Source organism: Phalangium opilio, unplaced genomic scaffold (assembly GCF_054372755.1).
Source record: "Phalangium opilio isolate 3A_F unplaced genomic scaffold, DU_Popi_V2 ptg000025l_1, whole genome shotgun sequence".
Classification (NCBI taxonomy): Eukaryota; Metazoa; Arthropoda; class Arachnida; order Opiliones; family Phalangiidae; genus Phalangium; species Phalangium opilio.
The window spans coordinates 1,633,341-1,661,077 of NW_028324156.1; the positions used below are offsets into that span (position 1 = coordinate 1,633,341).

At 35.1% G+C, this 27,737-nt stretch overlaps 1 protein-coding gene and 1 long non-coding RNA gene across 4 annotated transcripts in view; one reads left to right on the plus strand and one right to left on the minus strand.

The window, feature by feature from the left end:
* Positions 1 to 23: 23 nt before the first annotated feature.
* On the minus strand, positions 24 to 27,328 carry LOC149691676 (calcitonin gene-related peptide type 1 receptor-like). 3 transcript variants are annotated; one of them, XM_089869052.1, is made up of 16 exons: positions 26,611 to 27,328; positions 5,629 to 5,958; positions 4,154 to 4,367; positions 3,441 to 3,560; positions 3,213 to 3,331; positions 2,721 to 2,985; positions 2,546 to 2,652; positions 2,390 to 2,481; positions 2,201 to 2,327; positions 1,979 to 2,132; positions 1,843 to 1,909; positions 1,718 to 1,781; positions 1,503 to 1,657; positions 1,217 to 1,352; positions 805 to 936; positions 24 to 364 (listed from the first exon to the last, which is right to left on the minus strand). In XM_089869052.1, exons 1-16 carry the CDS (start codon positions 26,659 to 26,661, stop codon positions 281 to 283), a joined length of 2,217 nt encoding a protein of 738 aa, XP_089725178.1. In that variant the 5' UTR covers positions 26,662 to 27,328; the 3' UTR covers positions 24 to 280. The 3 variants fall into 3 exon arrangements, with proteins under 3 accessions (XP_089725178.1, XP_089725179.1, XP_089725180.1); XM_089869053.1 differs by having other exon boundaries at positions 1,572 to 1,657; positions 26,611 to 27,325; XM_089869054.1 differs by lacking the exon at positions 26,611 to 27,328 and having other exon boundaries at positions 4,154 to 4,610; positions 5,629 to 5,719.
* The window catches only part of LOC149691677 (uncharacterized), a 74,308-nt gene continuing 57,537 nt past the window's right edge, over positions 10,967 to 27,737 (plus strand). The window contains exon 1 of the long non-coding RNA XR_016383425.1: positions 10,967 to 11,292. This is a non-coding gene — a long non-coding RNA (uncharacterized LOC149691677). The remainder of the gene's footprint in view (positions 11,293 to 27,737) is intronic.

Genomic DNA, 27,737 nt, shown 5'->3' on the forward strand with positions numbered 1-27,737 from the left:
CAGCATTCTTTATTTTCCCCAGGAAGAAAAATTACAATTAATTTAAAAGTTTGTTTTCGCGTATCCACGTTCGTGGAAAAATCAAACGTTCAAAAAAGCCCGCGCTTTTAAAATAGAACCTACTACGACTGCGCGTTAGTTCCCGCTTTAGTGACGTCACTTTTTAGTAGCCTTTCTTTTTTTTCCATCATTCAACGCGAAAGCGCCAGTGAAGAAATGCCGGATTCGACACAAAAATGTAATTTATTATTTAAATTTAATTAAGTTTTTAACTTTAAGTTCACAATTCGGACATAAGCTTTTGGCTAGCGTTAGAGGCGCGTGAAGACTGAGTTTCTTCGTAGTGCATGTGACGGGCTCCAATCTATTTAATTAAAAAATAACGGAAAAAAGACAGTTGAACTTTTTTAAGCCTTGGCTTCTATTTTTCGCCGCCTTTTCGACGGACCAAGGCCTATTGCATCATTACAACTAACAAAGTAACAAGCAAGACAAAGACGTCACTTACGAGGAAAAGGATCAGTGCAAAGGTCAAAATGGTGAGAAATTAGTACCAAAATCCTAGTTAATCCTACCTTTAAAACTACTCTGTTGTTTTTTATTATATAAAAAGGAATAGAATGGATTTTTTTTTTTAAAGAGATGTATCTTGTCCGTCCCACTGATAAGTTTTTAGGAAGCATGAACAAAGTTCGGAAAAGGTCATTAGAAAAGAAATTAATTGTTTTAGAGGCGAGTAGGGAAAGACTGAAGCGAATATTTTTTATAAATGTTAGCTATACTAATTGTCGAGAATATTCGTACCGAAATGGTAGTTGCTGCGTAGGAAGTTCGTCTATCTTTTTGCCGCATCATTATTTCTTGTTTCCACCTCTTTCGGACTAGAGCTATAACCTCTCCATTAAAGAAACAAAATAATAGTGCTACACAGAACCCCTGTAGAAAAATGTACAACAGTATGCGGTTATGCGATGGAAATTTGAACAGGAAAAATACTATTTAGGCTTATCAATAGGGACTTGGCAATTCGGGCTTAACTCCGCCCCCAGCGCCATTATGGTATGTTTTTTAACAGAATGAAAGCTACATAAGCCCCTCCTCCTGATATGTTTTTTAGCACTAGTGGAAGGTAGCCTGACGTTGCATGACGTAATACTGCCAAGTCCCTATGCCCTGTCATGACAAGGCATTATTAAGCCTAATTTGTAGTAATTACTTGAAAGGAGGTGGCAATAGCTGCCGTCGTTTGATATATTCTTTCCCCATGAGACCCTGGTTCTGGTCGAAATGGAACAATGACGTAGTGAAGACCCAATAAGGGTATGAGGATCAAGGTAGCTCTAGCTGCTTTCCTAAATAAATTATAAACCAAGGCTTAAGTTAATCACTTCGTAATAATTAGTGAATAATTAAGGGGAAAAGCTAGACCCTAATTCTAACACCCGAAGAGGTCACATTTTTTGTTTAGTATAAATAAAAATGGAGGGTTCGTTATCTCCTACCATATGAGTAGTCTTGTGTAGCCTCGTTTAAGGAATGGAATTATATCACCCATATTGGTGTAGTAGTACCTCGTGTGATGATTATCTGGTGAATTCACCGCTCGTAACTTGGTGACCAGCACCCGTACAATGTTGATTAAAAACGCCAAATTCAACTGAAAAAGTTGTTCTATAAGAAATTTGGGTAATAAGGACATTAAGTAGGAAATACTTACAAACATTGAGATACCCACAGGACCCGATAGTATCCACGATGTACCGTGTTCTTCTATCCAGCAACTAAAAATAGTCATTATGTCAAGTACTTAGGTTTATGGTAGACGTGTCGTCAACTACTTACAATACTACAGCATCATCGTAGGACATTCTGACACTGGTGTAGATTATAATTAATATGAGTGGCAAACCTATTAAGGTGCGATGTAATTGTCACCAGGGATTTTTGGGAAATGAAAAACCAGGGTTAAGGTACTTACCCCAACCAATGACGTAGAGCATTCTCATAATCCGGGGTTCCGAGACAAAGGCTAGGACTAGCAACGTGTGCAAGTAGAATCCTTCGCAGAACATCCAGAAATAGGTGCAGACTAAGAAATACTGTAGTACCACGTGCAATACTTGGCACGAAGCCTGTAATTTGAAGTTAAATGATTAGGGAGGGGGTCAGGGTTCAGACGTAGAAGTTAAGATGGACTTACGGGGTTCCTGAAAATCACTTCAGGGTAGGGAACTATTGCAGTGTACCATATGATCCATAGGACATTGTTAACGATGAAGGACACGAAGAGGTTTTTGTGAATGGTCACTCTTCCGCATTTTAGAGAACTGAAGTGAGATTGGTTTAACATAGGATAGTGACCTTTTGACCCCTATTTTTTTTAACTTACTTAAAAACGAAGAAAATGACCAATGAAATTATCAAAGCTGTTACTGAGATTGAGTAGCCAGTGACGTACACGTTGTTGATTTGTTCTCGGAACTATTTAAAGGTCAACAATTAAAATATCATATGACACTCTCAAGGTCAAATTCTCTTTACTTACACGGAGATCTTCGCGATCCACGCAAGTAGTGTAATTGGACCATATACGATTAGTTGTGGGATGTCTGAACCACGTACCATCGTCGGAACAAACTTTATGGGCCAATCCTGTTTTTAAAGCAAACCGCCCCATTTAGGACTTTTTGTTTTAAGATTTATTTGAACGTCACTCTTACGTTTGGTGTCAAAACCAGGACTACCGTAGCTAGGACAATTGACGTAAGCAATATTCCCCGCTAAGGTATCGTTCCAGCAACTCCAACCGTCAAACGTCCTGGGACAATAAGCAACCTCTTTGGGTACCGAGGGTGGTATTGATAGGGTAGATAGTACGCAAGATTCGTAGGATTCCGCAATGACATCCTCGGTGTAGGGATACATATCCGCTTCGATCTCGCTGGTGGAAGCGATCACCATCCAGAACACGTTATCTTGGCGTAACTGCGGGTAACAGTTTAAATACGGACGGTAGTTAAGATAAGTAGGGAGAAGCTCGCCTTTGCCAGAAGCAAAAGGTAATCAATTGTACCACGGTAGTCACTTAGACGTTTTCACGGTATTTATTTAATAAAAAGAGGTCGTAGCTTTGGCAGGAACTCGTTTGTACGAAAGCAAAGATAAGCCATTTAGCGCGTGCTACGAGAGACGGGTGTTAATAGGGTAATTACCGATTCGGCGTGGGTAGGCGAACAGGGGTGTGCCAGAGGCGTATCCTCGTTGGTTTCACTCTCCATGACGGCTTCTTCCCACGTGGAATCGTTGAAACATCGTCTTATTGCCGACCTAACTTTAGGACGGGCAAAGAAAGTTGTTTGTTTTGTCAATGTAATGGAATTTTACCATTACCAACGTTTTGTTTTAAACAAAATTAGTGGTCAAGAATTATATTTCCCTACCGCTTTGATTATCGGTTGTTGGATAGTAAGATGGCGGACAGGTGACCACCTTCTCGGTACCAGCTTTAGTTGCCTCCCAACAGACCCAACCGTCGAAAGTTACGGGACATGAATTAGACACTGTGAAATATATCAGAATTTAAATCTTCTAGTAAAGTTGATTCATTTTGGGGATAGAGAAATCCCCCCCCCCCGTTTCTTAACTTTAACTGCGCATGCACTAAGTAAGGATTGCCAGTAATTTGTTAATAGACCATCCCCTGCAAGTTTGGAACTCAATCGAACAGAATAGACCATTTCAGAAATTACATACAGAGAAACCAACCCACAGGGGCGAGGCCGCCTTTGGTTGTATTATCTCTCGCGCCAAGATGAGACGCCAGACGGAGCCCAAGTTCAATACACGCGGGAGGCTAGCTAACTCGCACTGCCTCCTGGCGGTGCTTCTTTTGGCCAGAGAGAGTACCCCGTAACCCCAATGGCACCCTTGCCCCTGTGCGTTGGTTTCTCTGTATGTAATTTCCGAAATGGTTCGGACACTGAATTCTACAAGCTTTTTCAATCTGTTGTTGATAGCGGTTGAATTGCACTAGTCACAAATGACTGGCAACACTTTTACGCCCAAAATGTATTGTCTAACAAATTTTAGGAAGACAACTTCCATGGGGGGGATGCTAATTATTTTAGAGACAATTGTACGGTTAGAAACGAACCTTCGTTAGTGTCCTGGGACATGAGGTTGTATTCGTGTTGCCTCTGTTCTAGACGACATTCCCAGTAGTATCGTAACCGAGCTAGGAGGATTTCATCCTCTGAAAGAGACACGACTGATGTCGTGTCCGAATTACTTCCTACGCTACTTGAAATGAAATTATGACTTAGACGAGATTCGGTTGGAAACACGTTCGTTGTACCCACGGTGGAACCCTTGATTTCAAAGAAATGATAAAGCGATTATCGGTATTGGATCGCTCAAAAAGAAAGTTTAGAAACTTTCCTAGAATCCCTAACTAACTAACGCCCTCTCCTCCCCCCTCCGTAGGATAGATCCGTTATCCCACGTGACGCGCGGCGTGTCTTGTGTACCAAACTTAAAATTTTTGACGAAGAAAAATCTCAGAAGAATTAGCGACAACTCTTGGATTTAATATTAAATTCTAGAAGGGGCGCCTGAAAGAATAAGTGTAAAGGATAAGTGTAAACAGGAATACATACACCTACTAGGAATCAATGTGTGCGCTAAATCCATTTTCACTTAACGTATCTAGGCGGGTTTTGCGGGAGGAGCTACGCTTATCATTATGTATGACGAATTTTACCACGAGATTAATCTATCCCGCTGCGCGTAACCGTTGCACTTTGCGCGCCTAGGAACTCGCGTTGCTACCAACCAATGAAATCACAGAGTTAGAAAGACGCCATCAGAATTATGAGGTGTGACGGATAGTGAGTTCTCAAGCCCGGTATACCCACAAAACTCCGGTATAGAAATTAACATAGGAAGATATATAGGGGCAAATTTATTACTAGTAGCTGTATGTATTCCTTGTATAAATAAACAGTAGGACCCTTGATTGTTTATTTATTTATTCATTCATTCCGAATTCCCCGCAAATTCCAAATTCTTTAATCTATTTCCAATCTCTAGGGTAGTATGAGTTGATTAAACTTGAAGTTATAGGTAACTTTGTTTGTATTAAAGCCGCAAGTACAGGGTGTTACAAAAGGGAAGGGTAATTATAGGACTGAAGTACAGTGGGATGGTTCTATGGGAAATCAATTTTGAGTGTCGAAAATGTTGTAACTTCTATGACATTTTGCCCTCAAGGGACACCCCCTAAACAAGTTATGATTCGGGCGTGTTTTATGGATAACCCCTTAGTTAAATTAGAGGTCATTATCTTTCAGCTTTTTACTTAAATTTAAGGGGTCATCCGTAAAGCAGTCTAATCATAACTTAATTGTTTAGGCTTTTCCCTTGCGGCAAAATCAGTCATAGAAGTTACAAAATTTTCGACTCAGAATTGATTTCCCATAGAACCATCCCAATTTACTTCGGTCCTATAAATACTCTCCTTATTTTCAACACCACAGGGAAATTCTAACACTACTTCGAATTAGAATGCTTCTATCAGGTTCTTAATTGTATTTTCGGTGTGGGGACATTCTTGGATGGTATATAGCGTACCTCTGATGATGGTAATGTCATTGATAAGATGACGGTTAGAGTCAGGACGCGTAGAAGCTGAAGAAAAGTGATTGTCTCCGTCCGTATCCTCCACCTTGTACGTTTCTTGGTACTTCTTGCCGGAAGGAATCTCATTAAACTAGAATGATCGTAGCTGTAGGAGTTGTAGTACTCGCTTCTAAGAAAGACCTTGGTGATGTGGCTAGATTGATATTGGTGATTCTTCTCATCCTCCTTTTCTTCTTCCTTTCTCTGATTTTGATTTCGATGATCCCATCCCGTTTCCGGCGGAGACGAGATTCTTTTCCCTTTTAGGTCATTTAATTCTGTCTTTGAATAGAAAAAAAAAGAATGGGGTCATATATCAAATAATCCCAGTCTTCCTCTGATCAGTTCTGGTTGGTTGTTGGACCAATATTCAAATTAGGTAACTTAGATCTCTGAGTGATTAGTTTAGGGACTGACAGTCTGGAAAACGAACCTAGATATCCCATTCTTAATGATGCCTTGATCATGGAGGATAGGGGTGAAATGGAGTAGTCGGAATCTATATACCTATAACCATAAGTTTATAAGTGATATGTTCCTGCCATAAGTATGACACTTCCGTTACTTCGTAATGCTACTGAGAGACTTACAGCTCGAGCAAGTTCTAGCAGAACGACAAGCGAGAATTGAAGTACTACACTCGGCGGTTAGTTTTGCAGGACTTCCATCTAAGGTCCTATTTAGTCTGTAATAAGACTTTGACAGCGCCAAAACCAACCAGGCGTCGCTTTACCCCGAATCTATGACCTACCTCACTCACTTCATGACAATTAAGCTCCAGTTTGTAACCAGTGACTAACTTATGGAGGAACATATCTTATGAACTTATGGTATAACGTTGCCGCTGTACCCCCATCTAACGAACGGCAACGAAGTCCTCCCAGCATCCTCTTGGGCGTTTTGGTAGGGTCGTACAAGTACGAAAACGTATGCAATGCCCCCTGTGTTTTATAAATAGAAGCTAATTCGTGAGGACGACGCTAGGCGGCAGTGTTTATCAATCCCCTACCAATGGTAACGAGCCTACGCGAGGTACTCTGGGAGACGTTCATTACCGCGCATGGCCCACCCTCATTTCTACTCCATCTCATCTCTTTCCTCCAAGGCCTTGATATCAATTTCGGAATTTCCTTTCAGTCTCAAAGGGATCACCGTGATTAGGGAAAGGGTTAGTTGGGACGTCTGTAATCCACGTCATTTCCGGTGTTGTGTGTGTGTGACGTGAAGCTTACACCCACTGATCCTTTAATGTTGCATGTTTATATCTTTAGATAATGTTCAGTAATTATTTATTTATTTATTTATTTAAATTTAAATTATTTGAGTTTTCCAAAGATTGAAACTCTTTTTTTTTTTCATTAAGGTGGTTTTAATTGGTAATTTGGTATTGCAAACACGTTAAATATTATCTCTTATTATTTCAACACCTTGTTATTTAGCTAGGGTTTATATAAGATGCGTGGTTTCGGTATGACCATTATAAAATCTGACTGTAAAACGAGCGTTCGGTATAAAGGATTATTATACAGGGTGTTACAAAAAGGGTAGGTAATTATAGGACGGGAGTACAGAGCTCAAAATTTATTTCCCATAGAACCATCCCACTGTGCTTCGGTCCTATAACAGGGTTGCCACAGTACCTGGAAAACCTGGAAAAGTCAGGGAATTTAAAAATGGGCTGAAAAGTCAGGGTATTTTAAAAGTTTCAGCACAGTCGGGGAATTTGATTTTAGTGGGTAAAATTTCTGGGGATAAGTCTTTATTGAAAGAATAATGAAAGTTTCTCCTCATCATCTCTTAACACAGAAAACTCTAGAGCAATCCTTAAAAATATCTAGAATTGTTTTTATAAAGTAAATGACTCTAAATAATCTCTTAAACTGTTATTTATAGTTAAAATGTTTCTTTATCATTTTGGTGCAACAAATACATTGGAAAACTTAATGTAGAGGGTTTATTTAATTATAAGCACTTAAAACGTGCTGTAAACATTTACATTTTCGGCCTAAATAAACAGTGAAAATCTCAGAAAAAGGTCAGGGAAAACCTGGAAAAGTCAGCAAATTTGGTTCTGAAAATTCCGTGGCAACCCTGTATAATTACCATTTTTGGAACACCCTGTATTTACCACGAGCTGGTTATGGTTAAACAGCTTGGAAATATCGCATAATTTGACAATTTTAGAGGTTTTGAGAGCGGGGGAAGGGGATTAAGTAATGAGGTAATATTAACCAGGGATGGCACCTTTTACCGCAGACAATACTAAATCGTACGGTTCGATACCATAGGGTGCCCGTTTACTGTTTTTGCGAATATTATATTACCTGGCGCCAAACCACTATGGTTTTAGTTTTAGTGTTTTTTTTTATTTTGCATAAAAACCAGCTTACGACGTATAAGTTTAGTTGACCTATATTATCCGTTTATTATTTTTAAATATTTAAAAAAATTAGTGAAGGGTTAATGTTTATATTCATACCGGTATTGCATCTAATTGTTTTAAAGAAATATATCCCGGTTAACCCCTTTGTTTACCCATTTTATATTTGAAAATGGAAATTGAGGTTTAAATTTTTATTATTTATTTATTAGGCAGGTGTGTGTTTGAACCATAGTTTGACCCTAGAGGTCAAATTAAAATACATAAGTTATTATGTGCATTATTATTATTTATTTTTAAACAAAATAAAGCCATAATTTACTATGTCCCAGAATCATTGTTTGACCCTAAAGTCGGTTAAAAAATATATTAGTAGGTATTTGTTTATTATGAGAATTCGGGCTTTGTTTACTATATTATTATTTATTTTTAAACAAAATAAAGCTATAGTTTATTACGTCCAAGATAATCAGGTGTATTCGAATTATTGTTTGACCCTTAACCCTTAATTCAGTTAAAAAAAAACATATTAATAATCATAAGTTTATTATGAGAATTCAAACTTTGTTTACTATATTTTTATTTATTTATTTTTAAACTAAAGCCATAGTTTAAACCCAAGATAATCCAATCAGGTGTATGTGAATAATTATTTGACCCTAACCCCTAATTCAGATAAAATGGAATAAAAATAAATTAGTAGGTAAAAGCCAAGGTTTTATGATAATTCGGACTTAATTTTTTTTGTTTATTTACTATATTATTATTTATTTTTAAGCAAAAAATAAAGCCATACGCCCATGACAATTTAGAAGAAGCGGGTAATCCCTTTTTGTCATATTTATGCAAATTATTCATAGCAGCTCTTTACAACTCTTTGACAATGAAAGCTTTATTCCCCTAATAGGGAAAACAAAAATAGAACAATAGACTTAGATTGTAGACAAGTCAATAAGTACCCCTATGATTCCCAGCACCATCCTTTATCGACTGCTCTTGTAAAAATAAAGAGAATGAAGAATTAGGGTTAATGGGAAAATTGGTCTCGGTCCTCATAAGCTAGCTCTCCTTTCTCGTTTGTTCTTCATTCCTTCTTTTGTAACTCCAAGAAGCGATATCTAGTTTACTAGGGAGAAGGTATAAATTCGCCCCACATTTCCAGCTTTATCTCCAGTCCAAACGTATAGAAGGTCCGGAGTTAATCCCCGCTGCCTCTAAATTACAACTAGCTTCTCATTGGTTCTTGAAAACTCACGTCAGCGACAGACGCGAATGACGAAAATTACAGTCATATTTTCCGACTGAGGAGAGGCGAAATAGCCCGGGGCCTCCTTTCACGTCCCCCCTTGTATTTTGAAAGGGGGACTGGGACTATGGCGAGCGAATACTTAGGCATCTTATACCTTCTCCGTAATAAATTAGATATCACTTCTTGGTAACCCCAATTATTTCTAAAACACAATCGACTTATTTGCTTTTGATTAAACTTTAGCGCTTGAGGTTAATAATCTTCTATACGCAGACTTGGAGAATGAAAACAGTGTCACGGTTCATTCAATCGAGTGATCGATTGATATTTGGTTTATAGGACTAAAGCAAAATTGATTTGCGAATCTGGGATGGACCCTCTATACAGGGTGTTGTTTATTTGCAAACTTTATTGCATATGAAAGGGGTAGGGGTGTTCTTTGGGCGGTTTCGAGTTGGAAATGTAACTTCTATCTCCATTTTGCCCAAAAGGGACACCTTTTTCAAGTTATGTTTGCGTTTGGAGTGATTTACGGATGACCCCTTAGTTAAATTAGCATTGTTTTGTTTGTTCAATTTCTTAGTTAAATTTAAGGGGTTTTCCGTAAAATACTCTAGTCCAGGCGGTTCATACAAACCGGGAAAACCTGGAAAAATCAGGGAACTAAATTGTTGACAAAAAACTCAGGGAAATTTCGAATTTTTAGTAAAATTCAGGGAAATCAGGGAAATTTGCGTCAAACAGGGGCCGAGTAATTAAGCAAAATGTTCATAAACATACCCTCCATAGGATTAACATCTGACTGTTTTTGGAGGCTCATAACTCTGTTATATTAAAGATACGGGGATGTCCTTTGATTATGTAAAAGTCATATTTGCCCCCTCCTTCGTTAACATTAGCTCCATAGGATACTCCATATACTGGAAAAACCTGGAAAATTCAGGGAAGTGTATGGGGAAAAACCTGGAAAATTCAGGGAAGTGTATGGGGAAAAACCTGGAAAATTCAGGGAAGTATATGGGGAAAAACCTGGAAATCTTAGGGAAATTTGTTTTCCAAAAGTTGTATGAACCCTGTCTAAGTCTTAACAGTGATTTGTGCTCCCTGGCCTTAACTATAGAAAATTGTGTGGTCCTTAGGGAAAAATGTTGTAGAACATTTTCGACTCAAAATTTCCTAAAGGACACGCCCCTTAATTTCTAACAAACCTTTCAGAAACACCCTCTATAAACTTCCTTTTCAGACACTATGTGATTATGCAAAAATGGTAATATCGATTGAAAATATCGGCTTTTTTTACCTACGCCCCTAGACATCATGTTGATTCGAATCGATTTACGTTAATATATTATCGTTTTATATAATGGGGAAAGAAAACTCTGGAATTATGTAGATTTTTGTTACTAAACAAAACGTTATTGGACTATTTTTTATTTAATACTGACTAATTTGTCAAGTAAATTTGTGTGAATACGTGTATTTTATAATTATGAATGCATCTTTAACGTTTTATTTTAATTTTAATTTAATTTTTACTGTTTTTCATTTAATAATCGTAAAATTCACTTTTTTTAGGTTTCGAATTTTCCCGCCATAACTGCGCGCGCGCTCGTGTGACTTGGCTTATGTCCGCCAGGTTTTCGTTCCTCGGCAACAATACACCACTTTGATATTACCTAGGGCGCCACAGCGGGCTACTGAGAACTAGTACTTATTAAGATGGGCAGGGAAAAAAACCGCGTGGGGTTGCGCTTTTGCTAGTAGGGGTAACAAAGAGCAGTTACCAGTCTTTCCCCTTGAGGCGCTTCGAGCGCGAGGCATCGGGCATGCGCACAACAGAATGTCGAAGTGGTGTATTCCAACAAAGAACCTCCGATTTGATAAACCGAGGCTTAAAAATCACCTCGTTGTTTTATATGGAGATTCGCCAATTTTTGACTAAAAAGAACATGGATTCTACGTCTACAAGCCTTGGTTTGGGTTTAACGTGAGTTAATATTTAATTGCTTGATTGTATATTGGGGGAGGAAATATTATATATTTATAAATAGCGGATAGTTTACGAGCGATAAGTTAAAATACAAAAAAAAAATCAAACCAGGAAACGCAACTATAAGCTAATTTGAATAGAATGCCCATAAACTTTGTTAAACGAGGACTCTACTTATCATTAACTTCGAGCTAGACTCGAATAATTCTCGAAATATGTTGACGCATTCAGTAAATCTCACATTTCGCAAACATATTTTACCCGAAAACATAATTAGTTAATAGGTTTTGAACCAAAACTTGCAAAAAAAACAAGCGTTTTGTTAAAGACGCCATCTTGATGAACGGCGAAGCTTTTGGCTGGCCCATCTTGTTTCTTTTTGCTCTCTCGAAGCACTATTTTCTCCAAAAATAACATTTTAAAGTTGAAATTTGAAAATAATTTTCGTCAGTATTGTGTATTAATGTTGTTTACATTTAATGCTGACGTTAAAGAAATCGTGCACTTTGACCTTCGACTACAATTTGAGATCTTTTTGGCGCCTGTGCCTCTCTTCAGCTCTATAGCTATCCCAATAAGAATAGGGATGTATCAATGATTGTTCGCACTCAAGTGCCGTACTGGTGCACTATGTTGCTAAGTCGGCAATCAGAGGTTTTAAAGCTAATGCGGTATAGCATAGCTGGTTCTTGCCTCTGGATAGAGGCAAAATTTTTGAAACTCCTCCTGGATCTCAGGAGGGTTTTTATATAATCTAAAATTAAACACTTAAATCGCACACTCAACTTAGCTCTCAGGAGGAATTGAGTATAAGAATGCAATGTGTTGTTTATTGCGTGAACTTCGTTCGTAGAAGTTCGCGTTACATTAATGTTCATTAGAAGCCAATAAGTGATGAGGATTGACTCAAAGAAAATATACGCTGTGTAATCTTCTTTGATTGACTTCATCTCAGGGTTGGGATTTCGTTGACCAGTTTGGAGACTTTTCCGGGTTTGTATGTAGTCCCTTAAAACACCACCAGGGCAACGCCGGGGGGTAATAGCTAGTCCTCTATACTTAAAGATGATTAATACCATTATAGTTAGCCCTTTTCTCTAGTAAATTAGTTTTAGTTGATCAGCTGTGTTAATTTAAGCTTAGCAAACTTTGCAAAACATTCCCAAAGTTATTTTTCGACTGCAATATTTCTTATTTTCGAACCAAAAAGAAAAGAGAAACAAAATTAGAGAGCGTGTCCCGGTTTGATTTTAGAAAAGAAAAAAAGACAGGGCGTTTGCCAATTGAAATAGCCCGCCATTTTTCACCCCATTTCCCAACATCCAGTTAACTTTGTACTCGCTTTACTTGCTCTGGAACTTCTACATTATTGGGGGTAACTTAACAGCCTTGCCCTTGGGGTCTTTTTATTTTTAAGAAAATTATTTTAAAATTCCGAACCACCCACGCGCGGCTTTGTAAGAGTGAAGATAATGCTTGATAAAAAATTACGGTAGATTAATTATATTTATTGCTAGAATGTTACCCTCGAGGTATTGGACAGTTTCCATTGAAAGGAATGTGAAATTAATTTCTATGGTTTTTTCAACATTTAAGCTCTCAGTGGAAGTATTTTACATTTTAAAAAGCGTTGAGTTATTTTTAGACAGACAGACTTTGACAATATGGTTCGAAAGTCCAGAATTAAGTAAGGAAAAACCAACTACTTAATGCCTTTTTATGGAATGTAGTATGAACTTTACAGTAGCTTGGGGTACTTATAAAACATTCATGTTTTTATAGCCATGTAATGAGATACTGTAAAAATGTTTAGGCCACCCCTATGGTGGTACTACCTGACTTAGTAAAGGTTATTTTAGGTTGTTTTTACTATAATCTTTGACCACTTTGATTCTGATCACGTGCTCCGATCTCTAGCGCAGCGCGCCTTTTTTTTTCAGAACCACGCGCCAAATTGCGCTTTAAATGTAATTGGAAGCGTGTAGTTTTGTATCTCGTATAGATTTATCGGCGGAATCTTTTTGGTATGGATTAGATTAGTAACTACTTTTGAGTTTAGCAAGGGTTACGTGTTAGACATGTTAAGCTAAAAGCCATTATCATGATTAATGGTAGATAATTTTTCTTCGAAACTCAACATGTTTTTTTCAAGTAATGAATAACGATTTTTATCGCTGACAATATAATTGTGTTATTGATAGTTTTTAGGACCTTTTTTCTTGTTACAATAGTTTTGTCAAGTTCTGTGATCTGAGGAATTATATAGCTATGGCACCTATGTTAATTTCCCCCGTAGATTAGAACGTAGATATGCCATTACCGCGTATGAAACGACAAGTATAGCTTATTCTTTTTCCACGTGATAAATTATGGATAATTAGACCACGAAAAATCGTGAGAAATATATAAATATAAGAGAAGAATATAATTTGAAGTATTTTAAGTTGATTTTTATATTTTTAAGGGATACATCGGGTTAGAATTTTTTCTTTTCTTTTTTAATCGAAAGAGCTTATAAAATAATGAATATTATCAATTGGAACCATTTTTCTATCTGCAATATTAAAGAAGTTACATGCAATTTAGTTTCCGTAATGAACCCTCGCATTAGGCTTCCCGCAGAGCTCTGGGAAGTACCTCTATTGGAGGACCGCGTCAGGTGGTACTAGGCGTCCAATAGGGGGACTTCCCAGTGCTTCACCGAGAAGCCTAACGCGTAGTGTCTACTACGGAGACTTAATTGTTTGTATCTTCTTTAATATTGTAGATAGAATCATGGTTCCAATTGATAATATCAGGGATAGATTTAATTTTTAGAAGTAGGAATGGAGAACAGAGTAGTCTGGGCGCGTGTCATAGTCCCGGACCCCCTTTCCAATTATGAAAGAAGAGGCGGGTCATAGCGACAGAGGTAAAAGGAATTACGTATTTTTCGCCGTCCCCGTCAGCAACGTCATCAAAACGTACTTTAAGTGAGCCAATAAGATAATTTAAACTTTTCGTTACGTGTTGGAGGGAGGAGCTCTATACCGGGTGGTCTATGAGTCGGACTGAAGTAAATACTAACCGTTCTCCATTCCTACTTCTATGGATCATTTTATACGCTCTTTTGAACAAAAAAGGAAAATACTAGTTTGGAGTATCCCTTTTAAGTCATTGAAATTGATATTATTTACCTTCAATGTGTGGACTTTGAAAAATTTATAAATTTAATTTTTAAAAATATTTAAGAATGGTTTGGGGTCGTATTATTATTATTAAAAAGGTCATTAATTATTTATTACAATAACAGGAACCCCTTAAATAATGGAGAGAGAGTGAACTAGGGGAGGGGATACCATAATCAAAAATTATAAATAAATGGAATTTGACCTAAATTATATCAGAAAACTTTCTTTTCGGTACATACAGAGAGAGGAATGGGTGGAAATTTATAATATTGCTTAAGACACTGTGTGTTGTTGTGTTATCAAAAAGCTTAAAATGAATTGCCCTTAGAGTTGTTTGAAAAGGGTCATATTTGACAACGATTTATACGCAAGAATTGGATTGGAAATTTTTATTTGTTTTAACAAGCATTTCATTTGGTATTGTATGTTGAAGGGGATTTTTTTTATTTATACAGGGTGTTTCTGGTAAGTCTGCCATGAATTAAGGGGAATGTTCTTTGGGAAATCAATTTTGAGTGAAAAATGTAACTTCTATCTCCATTTTGCCACAAGGGATTTTCCAAAGAACATCCCCCTTAATTTATGGCAGACTTATCAGAAACACCCTGTATATTTCGATTAGCTTTTTTCAAGGATATTGAACTGTTTTTAATTTGACAATTTAATGAAGAAAATATTCAGACGTTTCACCACAACTTTAATCAGATTGTCATTAAGCTTGTTTATTTATTTATTTATTTTCTAAACAAATCAGAACGAAACGTGCTTCTAAAATAGCCCCATAAACATATAAATGACATATCTTATTTATTTTATTTCCAAACATATCCTTTGCAAAGAAAGAAAGTTTTTTAATTTTTTTCTGCGCCATTTTTTTTTTTTTGAAGTGAAGTGGGCACTCGATGGCATGGTTTGACATTTGACCCCTAAATAAGCGCCGCAATACTTTTTTCTTTAGCGTTATGACTTAAATCTCATTTAATAAGAGCCACATGTCACGCGTCAAAATTGTGTAAAAAATTATCTGATTTTTTTCCCTTCCCTCTTAACTATATATTAATTCTCCATTCTTTTTTTGAATTACTGGAGGGTTTCGTAATCAGCTCTATTAGGGGCCTCGTTAAGGAACATACTCCAGTAACTACAGGCATCTAGTTTTAGATTGGATTTTCAAAGTGAACAACACCTCTTTTTGGCAATTCTTTTCATTTAGAAAGGGGCCCCTAATCCATTTTATTTATCCCCTAGCGCTAACTGTCATTAGATAAATGATATTCTATTATGTTTTGCCCTTTTTTTTAATTTAATGGGCTCCTGGAATTTATTCCCTTTTGAGAGAGTCTCAAGAAGGCCTTAGTTTAGGAAGTTTTGTTTAATTTAATTAGGGTTATGTTTAGAAATTTAATTTATTTAGGGTTATGTTTAGAAATGTTATTTAATTTAATTTAATTAGGGTTATGTTTAGAAATTAAATTAAATTTAATTTAATTAGGGTTATGTTTAGAAATTTACGAGCGATAAGTTAAAAAAAAAATAAATAAATCAAACCAGGAAAAGCGACTAATTTGAATAGAATGCCCATAAACTTTGATGAACGAGGACTCTACTTATCATTAACTTCGAGCTAGACTCCAATAATTCCCGAAATATGTTCACGCATTCAGTAAATCTCACATTTCGCAAACATATTTTACCCGAAAACATAATTAGTTAATCAGTTTTGAACCAAAACTTGCAAAAAATAAGCTTTTTGTCAAGGACGCCATCTTGATGAACGGCGAAGCTTTTGGCTGGCCCATCTTGTTCCTTTTTTTTTCTCTCTCTCTGAGCACTATTTTCTCCAAAAATAACATTTTAAAGCTGAAATTTGAGAATAGTTTTCTTCAGTATTGTGTATTAATGTGGTTTACATTTAATGCTGACGTTAAAAAAATCGTGCACTTTGACCTTCGACTACAATTTTGCATATTTATGGCGCCTGTGCCTCTCTTTATCTCTTTAGCTACCTTATTAGAATAGGGATGTATCTCTAATCCATTACTCCTCAATGCGTGAAGTGGTGCATTTGCCCGCGACTGGACTCTGTTTTAGTCCAGTCGCGGGTCGGACCGTCGGAGAGCTAGGGACTGACCGATCTGTGTGATGGGGTCAGTCCCTTGGTGCTCTTTAGAGGGTTCATAATCAATCTAAAATTATATACGCTTTCTTAAAAACGGTATTCTATTATGTTATGTTATGCCCCTTGTTTTTAATTTAATGGGCTCCTGGAGTTTCTTCCCTTTTGAGAGAGTCTCAAGAAGGCCTTATTTAGGTGATTATGCTTAATTTGATTTAATTTTCCGATTCTAAATCGCATATAGAAAGCGTAGGAAAAAACTTATTTCAAATCCAGTGTTAATTTTCGAAACGATACTCCTTGTTTGCACTAAACATATGGGGAATTATTATATATATAGTTAATGAACGCACGTGTCACTATTTGTTCTAATTTATATTCTAAATGGAACCGCGTCCTGTCTACCCAGGATAACATTTTCCAAGAAGACAGAACAAATAATAATAATTTAGATACGAAAATAGATAAAATTATTTTATTCTCTTTGTTCTATCCGGTGTTTAAATAACCAAGTAGTTAATGACGATCTAAGAAAATGTGTACAGGTGTGTTGAAATTACCAAAATTTTAGTATCATTTAAAGGGATACTGAAATGGTCCGACAACAATAATTTTTTAATCTATTTTTATTGATAAAATAAGATCAAAATCATTCACAAAACTTACCTTCGAAACCTTTCCGTTAAATTCATGTAATTTCCCATAGTTTCGAAAGGTAACTCGCTAAGCCTAAAGCTGGTGTTTTTTTAATGTTTATTATTATTTTTCGATAAACACTTTAATCGCAAAATTAAGTACGAGAGCTATAGGTTTGCTAATTGGTCAGTGCTCGCGTTACCTCTGTTTTTAATTATAAAAAACAGTATTAAATGTTTAGCAAATCGAAACTATGAATAAATTATGTATAAAATTAATTAACAAAAAGGTTTTTGGTAAATTTTTAATTAATTATTTTGATATTATTTTTTATTAATATAAATCGATCAAAAAATTATGGGTTTTTTTTTGCACCATTTCATTGTTTCTTTACGAAGGAATAATATGGAAAATTTTCCATATTTTTAATTAAGTCGTCAATTGATGTGTACTGGTTGTTACACGGGAGTCTGATCTGTACTGGTTGTTACACGGGAGTCTGATCTCTGGTGTTTACCACTGTTATTCATTCCCCTTGAAGGCATTTTAATGTAGTGGATAGATAGATAATTAACAAAACGTTTAATTGCAAAAATTTGGCATGGATATAATTTAGAAAGGAGTAAAAAATAAATAAGGTGGTAGATGTTGATAATATTTAATTAAGAATCAACCGTAATTTGCTTCTGCTTTTAACTTTGAGTAATATTAAACCCAAGCTTTCTGTACGTTGCAAAGATATCTTGAAATTTCCGTTCACGTGCAGAATGTTCTTGTGTTTTCTGATATTCTTCAAAAAAACTGAATTTCCGGGGATAAATAAAAAAATTGTGAATAATTAAGTTACATAAATCACAGCCTTGTATTGAGCACCGGTTCAGTTCAAGTTGAAAGTAGATTAACGTTTTAAAGTTATAAATAGTTTAAAGTCAGGGATTTTTAGGGTTGCAGATGTGTACTGTTTGCAATAATATGTTGTGTGGGAAAAATATGTCATTCTTGTCAAGGCGTACATGGGGAAAGACTTGGGTTGTGGTTGTTATGTGAACGAACAAGTGTTTCATATGATCTGATGACGTCATGGTGGAAACCCCCTCAGTTGTTGGTTTTTTAATAACAGCTGAAGTATATAATACTTCTCTTCGAGAGAAGTGTACCACCTCAAAGCTGACGGGATAATTGTAACGTGATTCTTAATTTCCAACATCATTTTATATTTATTAAAGCAAGGTTACTAAACCGATAAATAGTTCCCTCATCATTACTCTATTAGCGCTTAACTGTTTGCCAAGGCGCATGCGCTTGTCCAAGGATTTTTGTCCCACGTCAAGACAATAAAGGTTTGTGGGTTGATTGCTGAGGATTTAGTATGGTCAAACAGTTATTGAATTCACCGTAGAACGGTGCAATGCCCTTCTGAAGTTTGATGAGCAGGAGAGTACCAGGACCCTAATAGTCCCTATTTTCCTGCAAGGTCCTTAATCTACCCTAAAATTGGTATTCGGTCCTTAAATCACCCTATATTCATAAAACTCAGAAAATGTATTTATTTGGTAGTCAGGCAAGGAGAGATAACAAAAATAACTGTTGACTCGGTACTTAAAAAATAGATTTCTATTTATTCTTTGGATTTTTGTTACTTTACAGTCTTATCCCTGGTTATAGTCCAAGCAATAAATTACTGCTTTTGGACCAGAAGAAGTGTGCTTGCTATTTTCACATACTAAAGATATCATTTAGTTTTATCAGTGGTCCATTTTTGGTTCCTACTTTTATAAAATTTAGGTCCCTATTTTACCCAATTTTTATCGTGAGAGTCCCTTTCGTACCCCTATTTATTTTTGAGATTTTGGTGGGAGCCTTGTGAGTGTCATCCTTCATCTATTATCACCTTTTGATATCTGGTATATGGTTTATATCAGAAGTGAGATGAGACTAGAAGTGAAGGGCTCTGGCATTGATAGTAAATCCTGGCACTAGTGAACAAATTTGAGGATTTTATGCCGCTTCCATCGCGCCAACACTAGAGAGAAAAAAATTGGCCGAGTTCCAAAAACATTTCCTACCCCCTTCCCCTCAACCTAAAGCGGCGAAACACGGACGCGGGTGCTTGAATCTAGTTCGGCCGTATACCGCCACGAGCGTCTCACGTTTTGGAGGGAAAATTCAACCGTAGGTGTGTTATCAGGAATATTCACTTTCGCCGAGTGAAGAATTTGGTTAGCTCAGTACTTCTAGTCTCATCTCACTTCTGGTTATATGAAAAAATGTTTTGAAATACTGTGCAATGATAGTTGTACGTTTGTATACGACACGTGTATGACTACGCTATACGACCTTGATTTTAATAACGTTTTTTGAAATTCCGATTTCTAGAATTCTTACATTTTTTATGCAAAAACTGAAATACTAATTTTTTTAAAGGGAGTATGTAAAAGGTTTGGGGGATGGTTTGTTTACGGTACTAACGCCGGTGTCATATAATTAACAGTTTTAAATATGGTGTTGAAATAATTTATGTAATTAGGTGATAACATCCTAAATTTCGGCCTTTTTTAGTACTTCCATTAATTGTTTTTTTAACTTATTTAATCTAGATGGGTTATTAAATATAGATAAATTCAAAGGGTTTACTAATTAAGGTTTTATATACAGGGTGTTTACGAAAGGTCTGTTAGGGGCGATTTTTAAGTCGAAAATGTAACTTTCTATGACATTTTGCCACAAAAGACAGTGTTGTATACTGATGATCCTTTAAATATAATTATTTTTTTTTTTCAATTGAATTTTAAAGACAATCCGTATTTTACTACTCTTTAGAATTTAATTCAATCACCTGATTTTACTACTAATGGATTAGTTTCCTATAAATTAATTGAAATAAAAAATTACTTATCTCAGATTTTTCAAGAACAATTCCATTTTCCTGAAACATTTTATCTTGAAATATTTTCTTTTCAATGGAGAACGTACTTTAATTTTCAAATAATACTCTCATTAATAATGTATTATATGCGGTCTTTACGAATACAAAAGGGGGCTGTTATCACTTTTCTTTTATTTGATAAAGGGGTTCGTTTCTTCTTCAAGCACAGTCACAATTATTGAACTGTGTATATCAGTACTTGTTGGGAAGATTTTAGAAGTGTTGGTTGAGTTGCTATTTAGTTGACAACATTATGAAAACTTGATGTGTTTATAACCTTTTGAAAGGAAAATTCTCGGAAATTAAAAAAAAAAGAGTCAATTTGATTAAATTTACACGATATCCCTCAAAATAATAAATGCTTGATAAAATGATTCAGGAAAATGGAATTGTTGTTGAAAAATCTGAGATAAGTAATTTTTTATTTCAATTAATTTATAGGAAACTAATCCATTAGCAGTAAAATCAGGTGATTGAATTAAATTCTAAAGAGTAGTAAAATACGGATTGTCTTTAAAATTCAATTGAAAAAAAAAAATAATATCCTCGCTTCAGACAACTGGAAAAACTCTTATCGTTTTGTTTTTAAGGCTTGGGCAAACCAAGTCTTTTTTTATATAATATCTGTTCCTTCTGCCTTAATTTGTATTAATCTATTATAAAAATAATAATATGCTTGTCAAACTTCATTAATTCGATGTTCCAGTAAGATGTTCGTGAGCATATTGGCTCCCTCCAAGTGCCTCTCATTATTTTATGGGAAAGATTAAAATTTTAAATTATTTGGCAGGGGAGTGGTAAATTAATTCCCAATTGGTAGGCAGGTTGTCAATTAATTCACCATAGATAGGCGGGTGGTAACTTATTTTATATAAAAAGGCGGTTGGTGACTCAATTAAGTTTAGTTGACCTTTTTGTATAGATTTAAAAAAAGTTATATCTAAACCACGCGCACATTTCATTGAAAGTTTGTTATTTAAGAATTTTCCCTTATATATACTAAGATTCTTCATCAAAACTAGACAACGAGCTTTCCAAGACTCGAACCTGCAATGTTTTGCCTCGAATGCAAACGCGTTATCCATTACGCCACAAGCCCGTACTTCGTAACAAAAAAATTATCCAAACATTGTATTTATAGGATTATTTCATTTATGTTGAATAGAAGATCTGTAAAAGTAAACACCGAGCTTGCCAGGACTCGAACCTGCAATCTCCTGCTCCATGGGCAGACGCGTTATCCTATGCGCCACAAACCCGATGAAGGCTGAACGAAATGCTATGAAAACAGTGTAATATATGTCACGGTTTTACCATGATTTATAAATTAATTAAAATAAAATACTTAGAATTAATTGTTCTTAATCAAGCTTCAGAAGTTCAACATTCAATAGTTGCTTGATAATTCAAAAGTGTTCCGAACCTTAACTTCGCAGTAGTTTCTGAGTTATTCGATGGAGTGGACCACCAAAAATCCCATGCTTTTTCTATGGGACGCTAAGCCTAAAATCTGTGAATTATTTCTTTAACATTACGGGAGGGTGTGGGTTCTTATCTAGAAGGGCCTACCGGCCCTCTAGAATTGAGAAACTGAAATGAATGATAATTAAATTCTAAGGTATCACACTCCAAATCGTCATACAACATTTTCGACTCAAAACCCCCTATAATTTTTAAACATCCTGTATATCGTGTCACGTAGACATTTTTATAGACTATATTATAGTAATTAACTCCTTGTTTTGTAAGGGGGTAAGACCCCCCTCTATAATTTAATCAAGCCAAGCATACTTTGTAATTAGGTATAATTAACCAATTAGGAGAGGGGAAAAGACTTCACTAAGAGAGCATACATGCATGATACAGCTTATAAACATCGTTTTGGGGAGAAATTTTACCCAAGGGGGGTCCAAAAGCTTGCTTACTTGGTTGTTGTGCATAACTCTCTAATTGACTTTCTATCCCTCCCAAAATTAATAACCATGACCGGGAATTCATACAGCTACTAGGAATAATTATGTTAACAATATATATCTTTCATGTTAATTTCTACTCGGGTTTGTGGGTATACCGGGCTTGAGAACTTCCTGTCCGTCACACGTCATAATTCTGTTCTTTTTTACTGTGTTTTCATTGGTTGGTAGCAAAGTGAGGTCCTTGGTGCAAGGCGCAACGAGATAGATTATTATTCGCGAGGTAAAATTCGTCATACCAGGGATAGATTTAATTTTAGAAGTAGGAATGGAGAACGGTTAGTATTTACTTCAGTCCGACTCATAGCCCAGTATAGAGCCCCTGCTTTCAACACGTAACGAAGAGTTTAAATTATCTTATTGGCTCACTTAAACTACGTTTTGATGACGTTGCTGACGGCGGCGAAAAATACGTAATTCCTTTTTACCTCTGTGGCTATGACCCGCCTCTTCTTTCATACCCCTCCGTCCCGTGGAAGGGGGTCCGGGACTTTGACGCGCGCCCAGATTACTCTGTTCTCCATTCCTGCTTCTAAAATTAAATATATCCCTGGTCATACATAATGATTAATCTAGCTAGCTCCTCCCACAATATTCGTCTAGATACGTTGAGTGAAAATGGATGTTGTACGCAATGATTCCTAGTAGCTGTATGAATTCCTGCCATGACGAATATTATGTTATTTTGAAGGATCCCCTTAATTATATACCGTCCCATTTAGTAGTTAGTTTAAATATTGATTAAGAGACTGGTACTGCCTCTTAATAAGGCGTCTTAGAAACGGTTCGTTCGCTTCACGTCATATTTTCATAGCGTTGTTAATAAATAATTTAATTTTTAACTTTTGACTTAAATATTTTAAAGACCGCAATTTACGTATATGGCAAGGAATTAACATTTAAATTAAAATTTAAGATAAAAATTAAATAAACACGCGTTTCTTAAATACGCAGGCAGAAACCAATTTCGATAATTACTTTGATTGCCAAAAATTAATTGCTTAATGCAAATAAATAATTGGCCGAATAATATTTAGGAATATATTTATATACAGGGTGTTTCTGATAAGTCTGCCATCCATAAATTAATGGGCGTGTGTTCTTTGGGAAATTGATTTTGAGTCGAAAATATTGTAACTTCTATCTATGACATTTTGCCATAAGGGACGCTGTTTTCAAGTTAAGATTGGATTGGAGTATTTTACGGATGACCAATTAAATTTAATTAAGAAACTAATTAAGAGAATTATTAATTTAATTGGGGGTCATCACTAAAACACTCGAATCAAATCATAACTCGAAAACAGTGTCTTTTATGGCAAAATGGAGATAGAAGTTACCTTTTCGATTCAGAATCGATTTCCCAAAGAACATCCACCTTAATTTATGTAAGACTTATCAGAAACACCCTGTATATATAAATATATATATACTGGTTTCTCAATTCAAACAGTGTCATAATTTGGGGACAGATAATATTAAATACTTAAAAAAATACATAACATATACGATACGATCGCGTTATAATCAGTCCGAATATGATTGATAATGTATATTTTTTTTTCCTAATTACTCTTGTCAAACCTATTATTAAATTTAAAACAAGTTTAAAAAGGAAAAAAAAAAAAAAAAAAAAAAAAATGAAATTGGGTAATTTTCTCACGACTATCTCTAGGCGCTAATTAGTTCAATTTCCACGCATAATATCATAAGTTTAATTAAAATATGTTCCATGATAAGTATGACACTGCCTATGCTTAATTCGTAATGCTACTGAGAGACTTGCAGCTCGAGCTACTTCTAACAGAACGACAAGCGAGAATTGAAGTACTACACTCGGTTGGTTAGTTTTGCAGGACTTCCATCTAGGTCCTATAGGGACTTGGCAGTACTACGTCATGCAACGTCAGGCTACCTTCCACTAGTGCTAAAAAACATACCAGGAGGAGAGGCTTATATAGCTTTCATTCTGTTAAAAAAACATACCATAACCATAATGGCGCTGGGGGCGGAGTTAAGCCCGAATTGCCAAGTCCCTATTTAGTCTACATTACTAAGCCTTTGACAGTGCCATAACCAGGCGTCGCTTTATCTCGAATCTATGACCTACCTCATTCACTTCATGACAAGCTCCAGTTTCTAAGTTACCAGTGACAAACTTATATGGAACATATCTTATGAACTTATGATAATATCTTGTTTGAAAAATAATATCCAATCAGGTTATCTATATCTCTCTCTTTTTTTCTTTCATTATTATTTTTTTTTTACTTAATATAAAGACTACAGCGGTAGTGTGGTGTGGTAGTGTTTAAAGGGTTGATTAGTTCCGCTTATTTAATAGCGAAAAACGTCTTATCTGCGTTTTATTTTATTGGGAGTTAAGTGCTTTTAGCTTTCAATAAAATTTAATCGTGTTTTTGAAATTGGGGAGTTAATATATGATCAATATTTGCATTGAGGGTTTTTAACAGGTGTTTAAAGTTTCATATGGTTTTTTATATTTATTTTTGGGTGTGATATTTAATTTATTCAATTTGTTAATTAATTGTTCTGGTATGGGTTTCAGATTTAGGGAATATTAAACCGTAACATTCTTGGTTGGAAAAGTTAGTATGATACTTTGCGGACAAGTGCAGCTAAGTGATTTATGACTCTTGCAATTCAACCGCTATCTACAACATATTTAAGGATCGTTCAGTTTCATACCTGAGATTATCTAATAACAAATTACTGGCAGCCCTGAAGTTAAAGTTAATGTTAATATTAATATTAATATCAAGAAACGGAGGAGGAAATTAATCTATACCCTTAGGAATTTTAATGAATTTTTTAAGAGATTATTTAGATTAATTTAGATTTACTTGTTTAAGTAGCTACAAGAAGTGATATCTAGTTTATTAGGGAGAAGATATAAATTCGCTACATTTCTAGCTTTATCTCCAGTCCAAACATAGGTCCGGAGTTAATCCCCGCCGCCTCTAAATTACAAGCAGCATCTCATTGGTTCTTGAAAACTCACGTCAGCAGCGCGACGCGAATGACGAAAATTACAGTCATATTTTCCGACTGAGGAGAGGCTGCGAAATAGCCCGGCCTTCTTTTACGTCCCCCCATGTATTTTGAAAGGGGGACTGGGACTACGGCGCGCGAATACTTAGGCATCTTATACCGTCTTCCTAGTAAACCAGATATCGCTTCTTGGTAGCTAAGAGTATCTTAACCTAAATTAACTTATTCAATTTAATTTAAAGAAGCTCATAACACATAGAAAATTACTAGAATTCAGTTGGTCGGGGAAAAACGAACTATTCCTTCAGAAAATTTTAAAAATAAAAATTTAGGGAATATGCAAATTTTTTCTGATGTTTACTTCACCAAATTATTATTTCAAGAAAGAGAAAGTTATGTTTAGAGAAGGAATGGGTGTTGTTAGTTTAAAAAATTTTGTAATATATTGAATGAGAGAGAAAAAAACTGGTAATGTCAAACGGTATAATCAGTAATATTTGGGTCAACCGTCTCTGTCTCATTTTATTTTTTTTTATTTTTGCGAGACAAAAATTATCTTTTTTCAGTCGGCTTAAAATTTAAGGAGAAATAAAAAATTCTGAATTAAAACTAGGGCCCCGGATTTCGTAGAACTCTTTTTGTGTTTTCTTTTATAAATTTTTTTGTTCCTTTTAATTTATTAAATTAGAAAAATATTCTTATTGAGTACTTTTTTAAGTAGAGTCTCGCGTGTTGTGACGTTTTATTGGAGTTTTACAACCTTTTCCCATTTAATTTAATGTTTTTTGTTTAAAGGTACCGGTTTTTTCCTTTTTGCCTCTATACTACCACTGCTATAACATAGCAGCTTAACTTCTATACTGTAGAAACGTTTTTGCTCCCTTTCGTAAATATTTCGGTCTTTTTCTTTTTAAAAATTATGTCCCCTTCCTTGCGTCATTTAGTGATACTTTTTTTTTTTTTTTTTTTGACTTTCTTAAACCCTCAAATATTTTTTTTTTAAATTTTAAAAATTTAGTTCAAAATTTTGTCCCATATTATTTTTGAGAAGTGACAGATTTATAATATAGTATACTTCTTTAAATATGTTTTAATTAAGTTAAATATAAATAGAATTAATTTTTTACTTGATTATCTATAGTTCAAAATAATGGCCCATACTACTTTAGACTTTAGAGAAGTGACAGATTTATAATATAGTATATTTCTTTAAATATATTTAAATTAAATTAAATATAAATATAATTAATTTATTAGCTAGTTCAAAATTTTGTCCCATATTACTTCTAAGAAGTGACAGATTTATAATATAATATACGTCTTTAAATATACTTAATTAAATTAAATATGAATAGAATTAATTTTTAATTTATTAGCTAGTTCAAAATTATGGCCCATGTTACTTTCAAGAAGTGACAGATTTATAATATAATATACTTCTTTAAATATATTTAATTAAATATAAATAGAATTAAATTTTACCTGATTAGCCTGGGATGACGATAACACGTTGGTAAATGCAGTAAAATCCATTTTGTTTTGTTTTTCGTAGGTTTTTCTTTAATAAGTTATTTTGTTTTGATTTTTTTTAAATATAAAAATACGTTTAATGATTAACACTTGACATCCATCACAGTTTATCTCTTTTTATTTCCTTTCTTTATTTTTTTAGTTTATAAATTAGTAGTTATAATTAACTTTCACACGTTATCTCCATTAGTATAGGATTTTATTTATTTTTGGCGCGAAAAATTCCGCGCCTTAATTCCCCGTAACCAAAACAAAATAGGGGATTAGGATAGATAGAGATAAGGAACGAATTTTACCAGCCCGCGCGCTTTTGAAACTGACGGAGTTCAAATGAGAGCGCGTGATGAAAAGTCGCCTGCTTTACGTTCCGCGCGCGCTAGAGGGATATAATATTGAAGTCGCGCGCGCAACACACCATGCACCACCACACGCACGAGACGCGAGTCTTTTTCCGCGCGCTTTCTGTTACAAAATGCTTTGGCTTAAATGTTCTGGCGGGAAAAGAAGAAAATAAATAAAATAGTCCGCGAAAGAAGAAAATTATGATTTCTTACAGCATCTCTCTCTCGCGCTTTCTCTCTCTCTCTCTCTCTCTCTCTTGTAGGAGATAATGTGCAAAGAGCGAACCCACACACACACACACACACACACACACCACTTCTTAATGGTTAATGTAACTTCCAATCCGAGGGTTTTTTGATTGAATAGAAAACAAGTTTGTTCCCGCGCGCGATTTTCCCGCCTTTTATTATTTTTACTCCAGCCCTCGGGAAAATGGACGTGATTTTCATAATTATTAAAATAACAATATGGTGTAAAATATATCATCGATTCATTAAAAATACGACGGTAAAATGTTGTTATAAATTAATTTAAATTAAATCAAAAGTATATGCAGGAAAAATTTTTTGCAGCGCATTTAATGTACTTTAATTATAATTTTTAATCAAAAGTCCGTTTGAAAGAATTTTAATGATGCTACTTAATTTTCTTTAATCGAATATATTTCAATGTCATTTAGATTTTTTTTGGTATTGCAAAACACATACTTAACATTAATTAACTAGATTGTAATTATA

What these genes read in the sequence shown, in the direction of transcription:
- LOC149691676 (XM_089869052.1), bottom strand. Translation starts at nt 26,661, where the DNA reads ATGGATTTTACTGCATTTACCAACGTGTTATCGTCATCCCAGGCTAAT. An exon ending in CGCCTACCCACGCCGAATCG is followed by an intron (nt 2,986 to 3,212) that starts GTAATTACCCTA and finishes TGTTACCCGCAG; the next exon opens with TTACGCCAAGATAACGTGTT. An exon ending in TACGATGATGCTGTAGTATT is followed by an intron (nt 1,782 to 1,842) that starts GTAAGTAGTTGA and finishes GACTATTTTTAG; the next exon opens with TTGCTGGATAGAAGAACACG.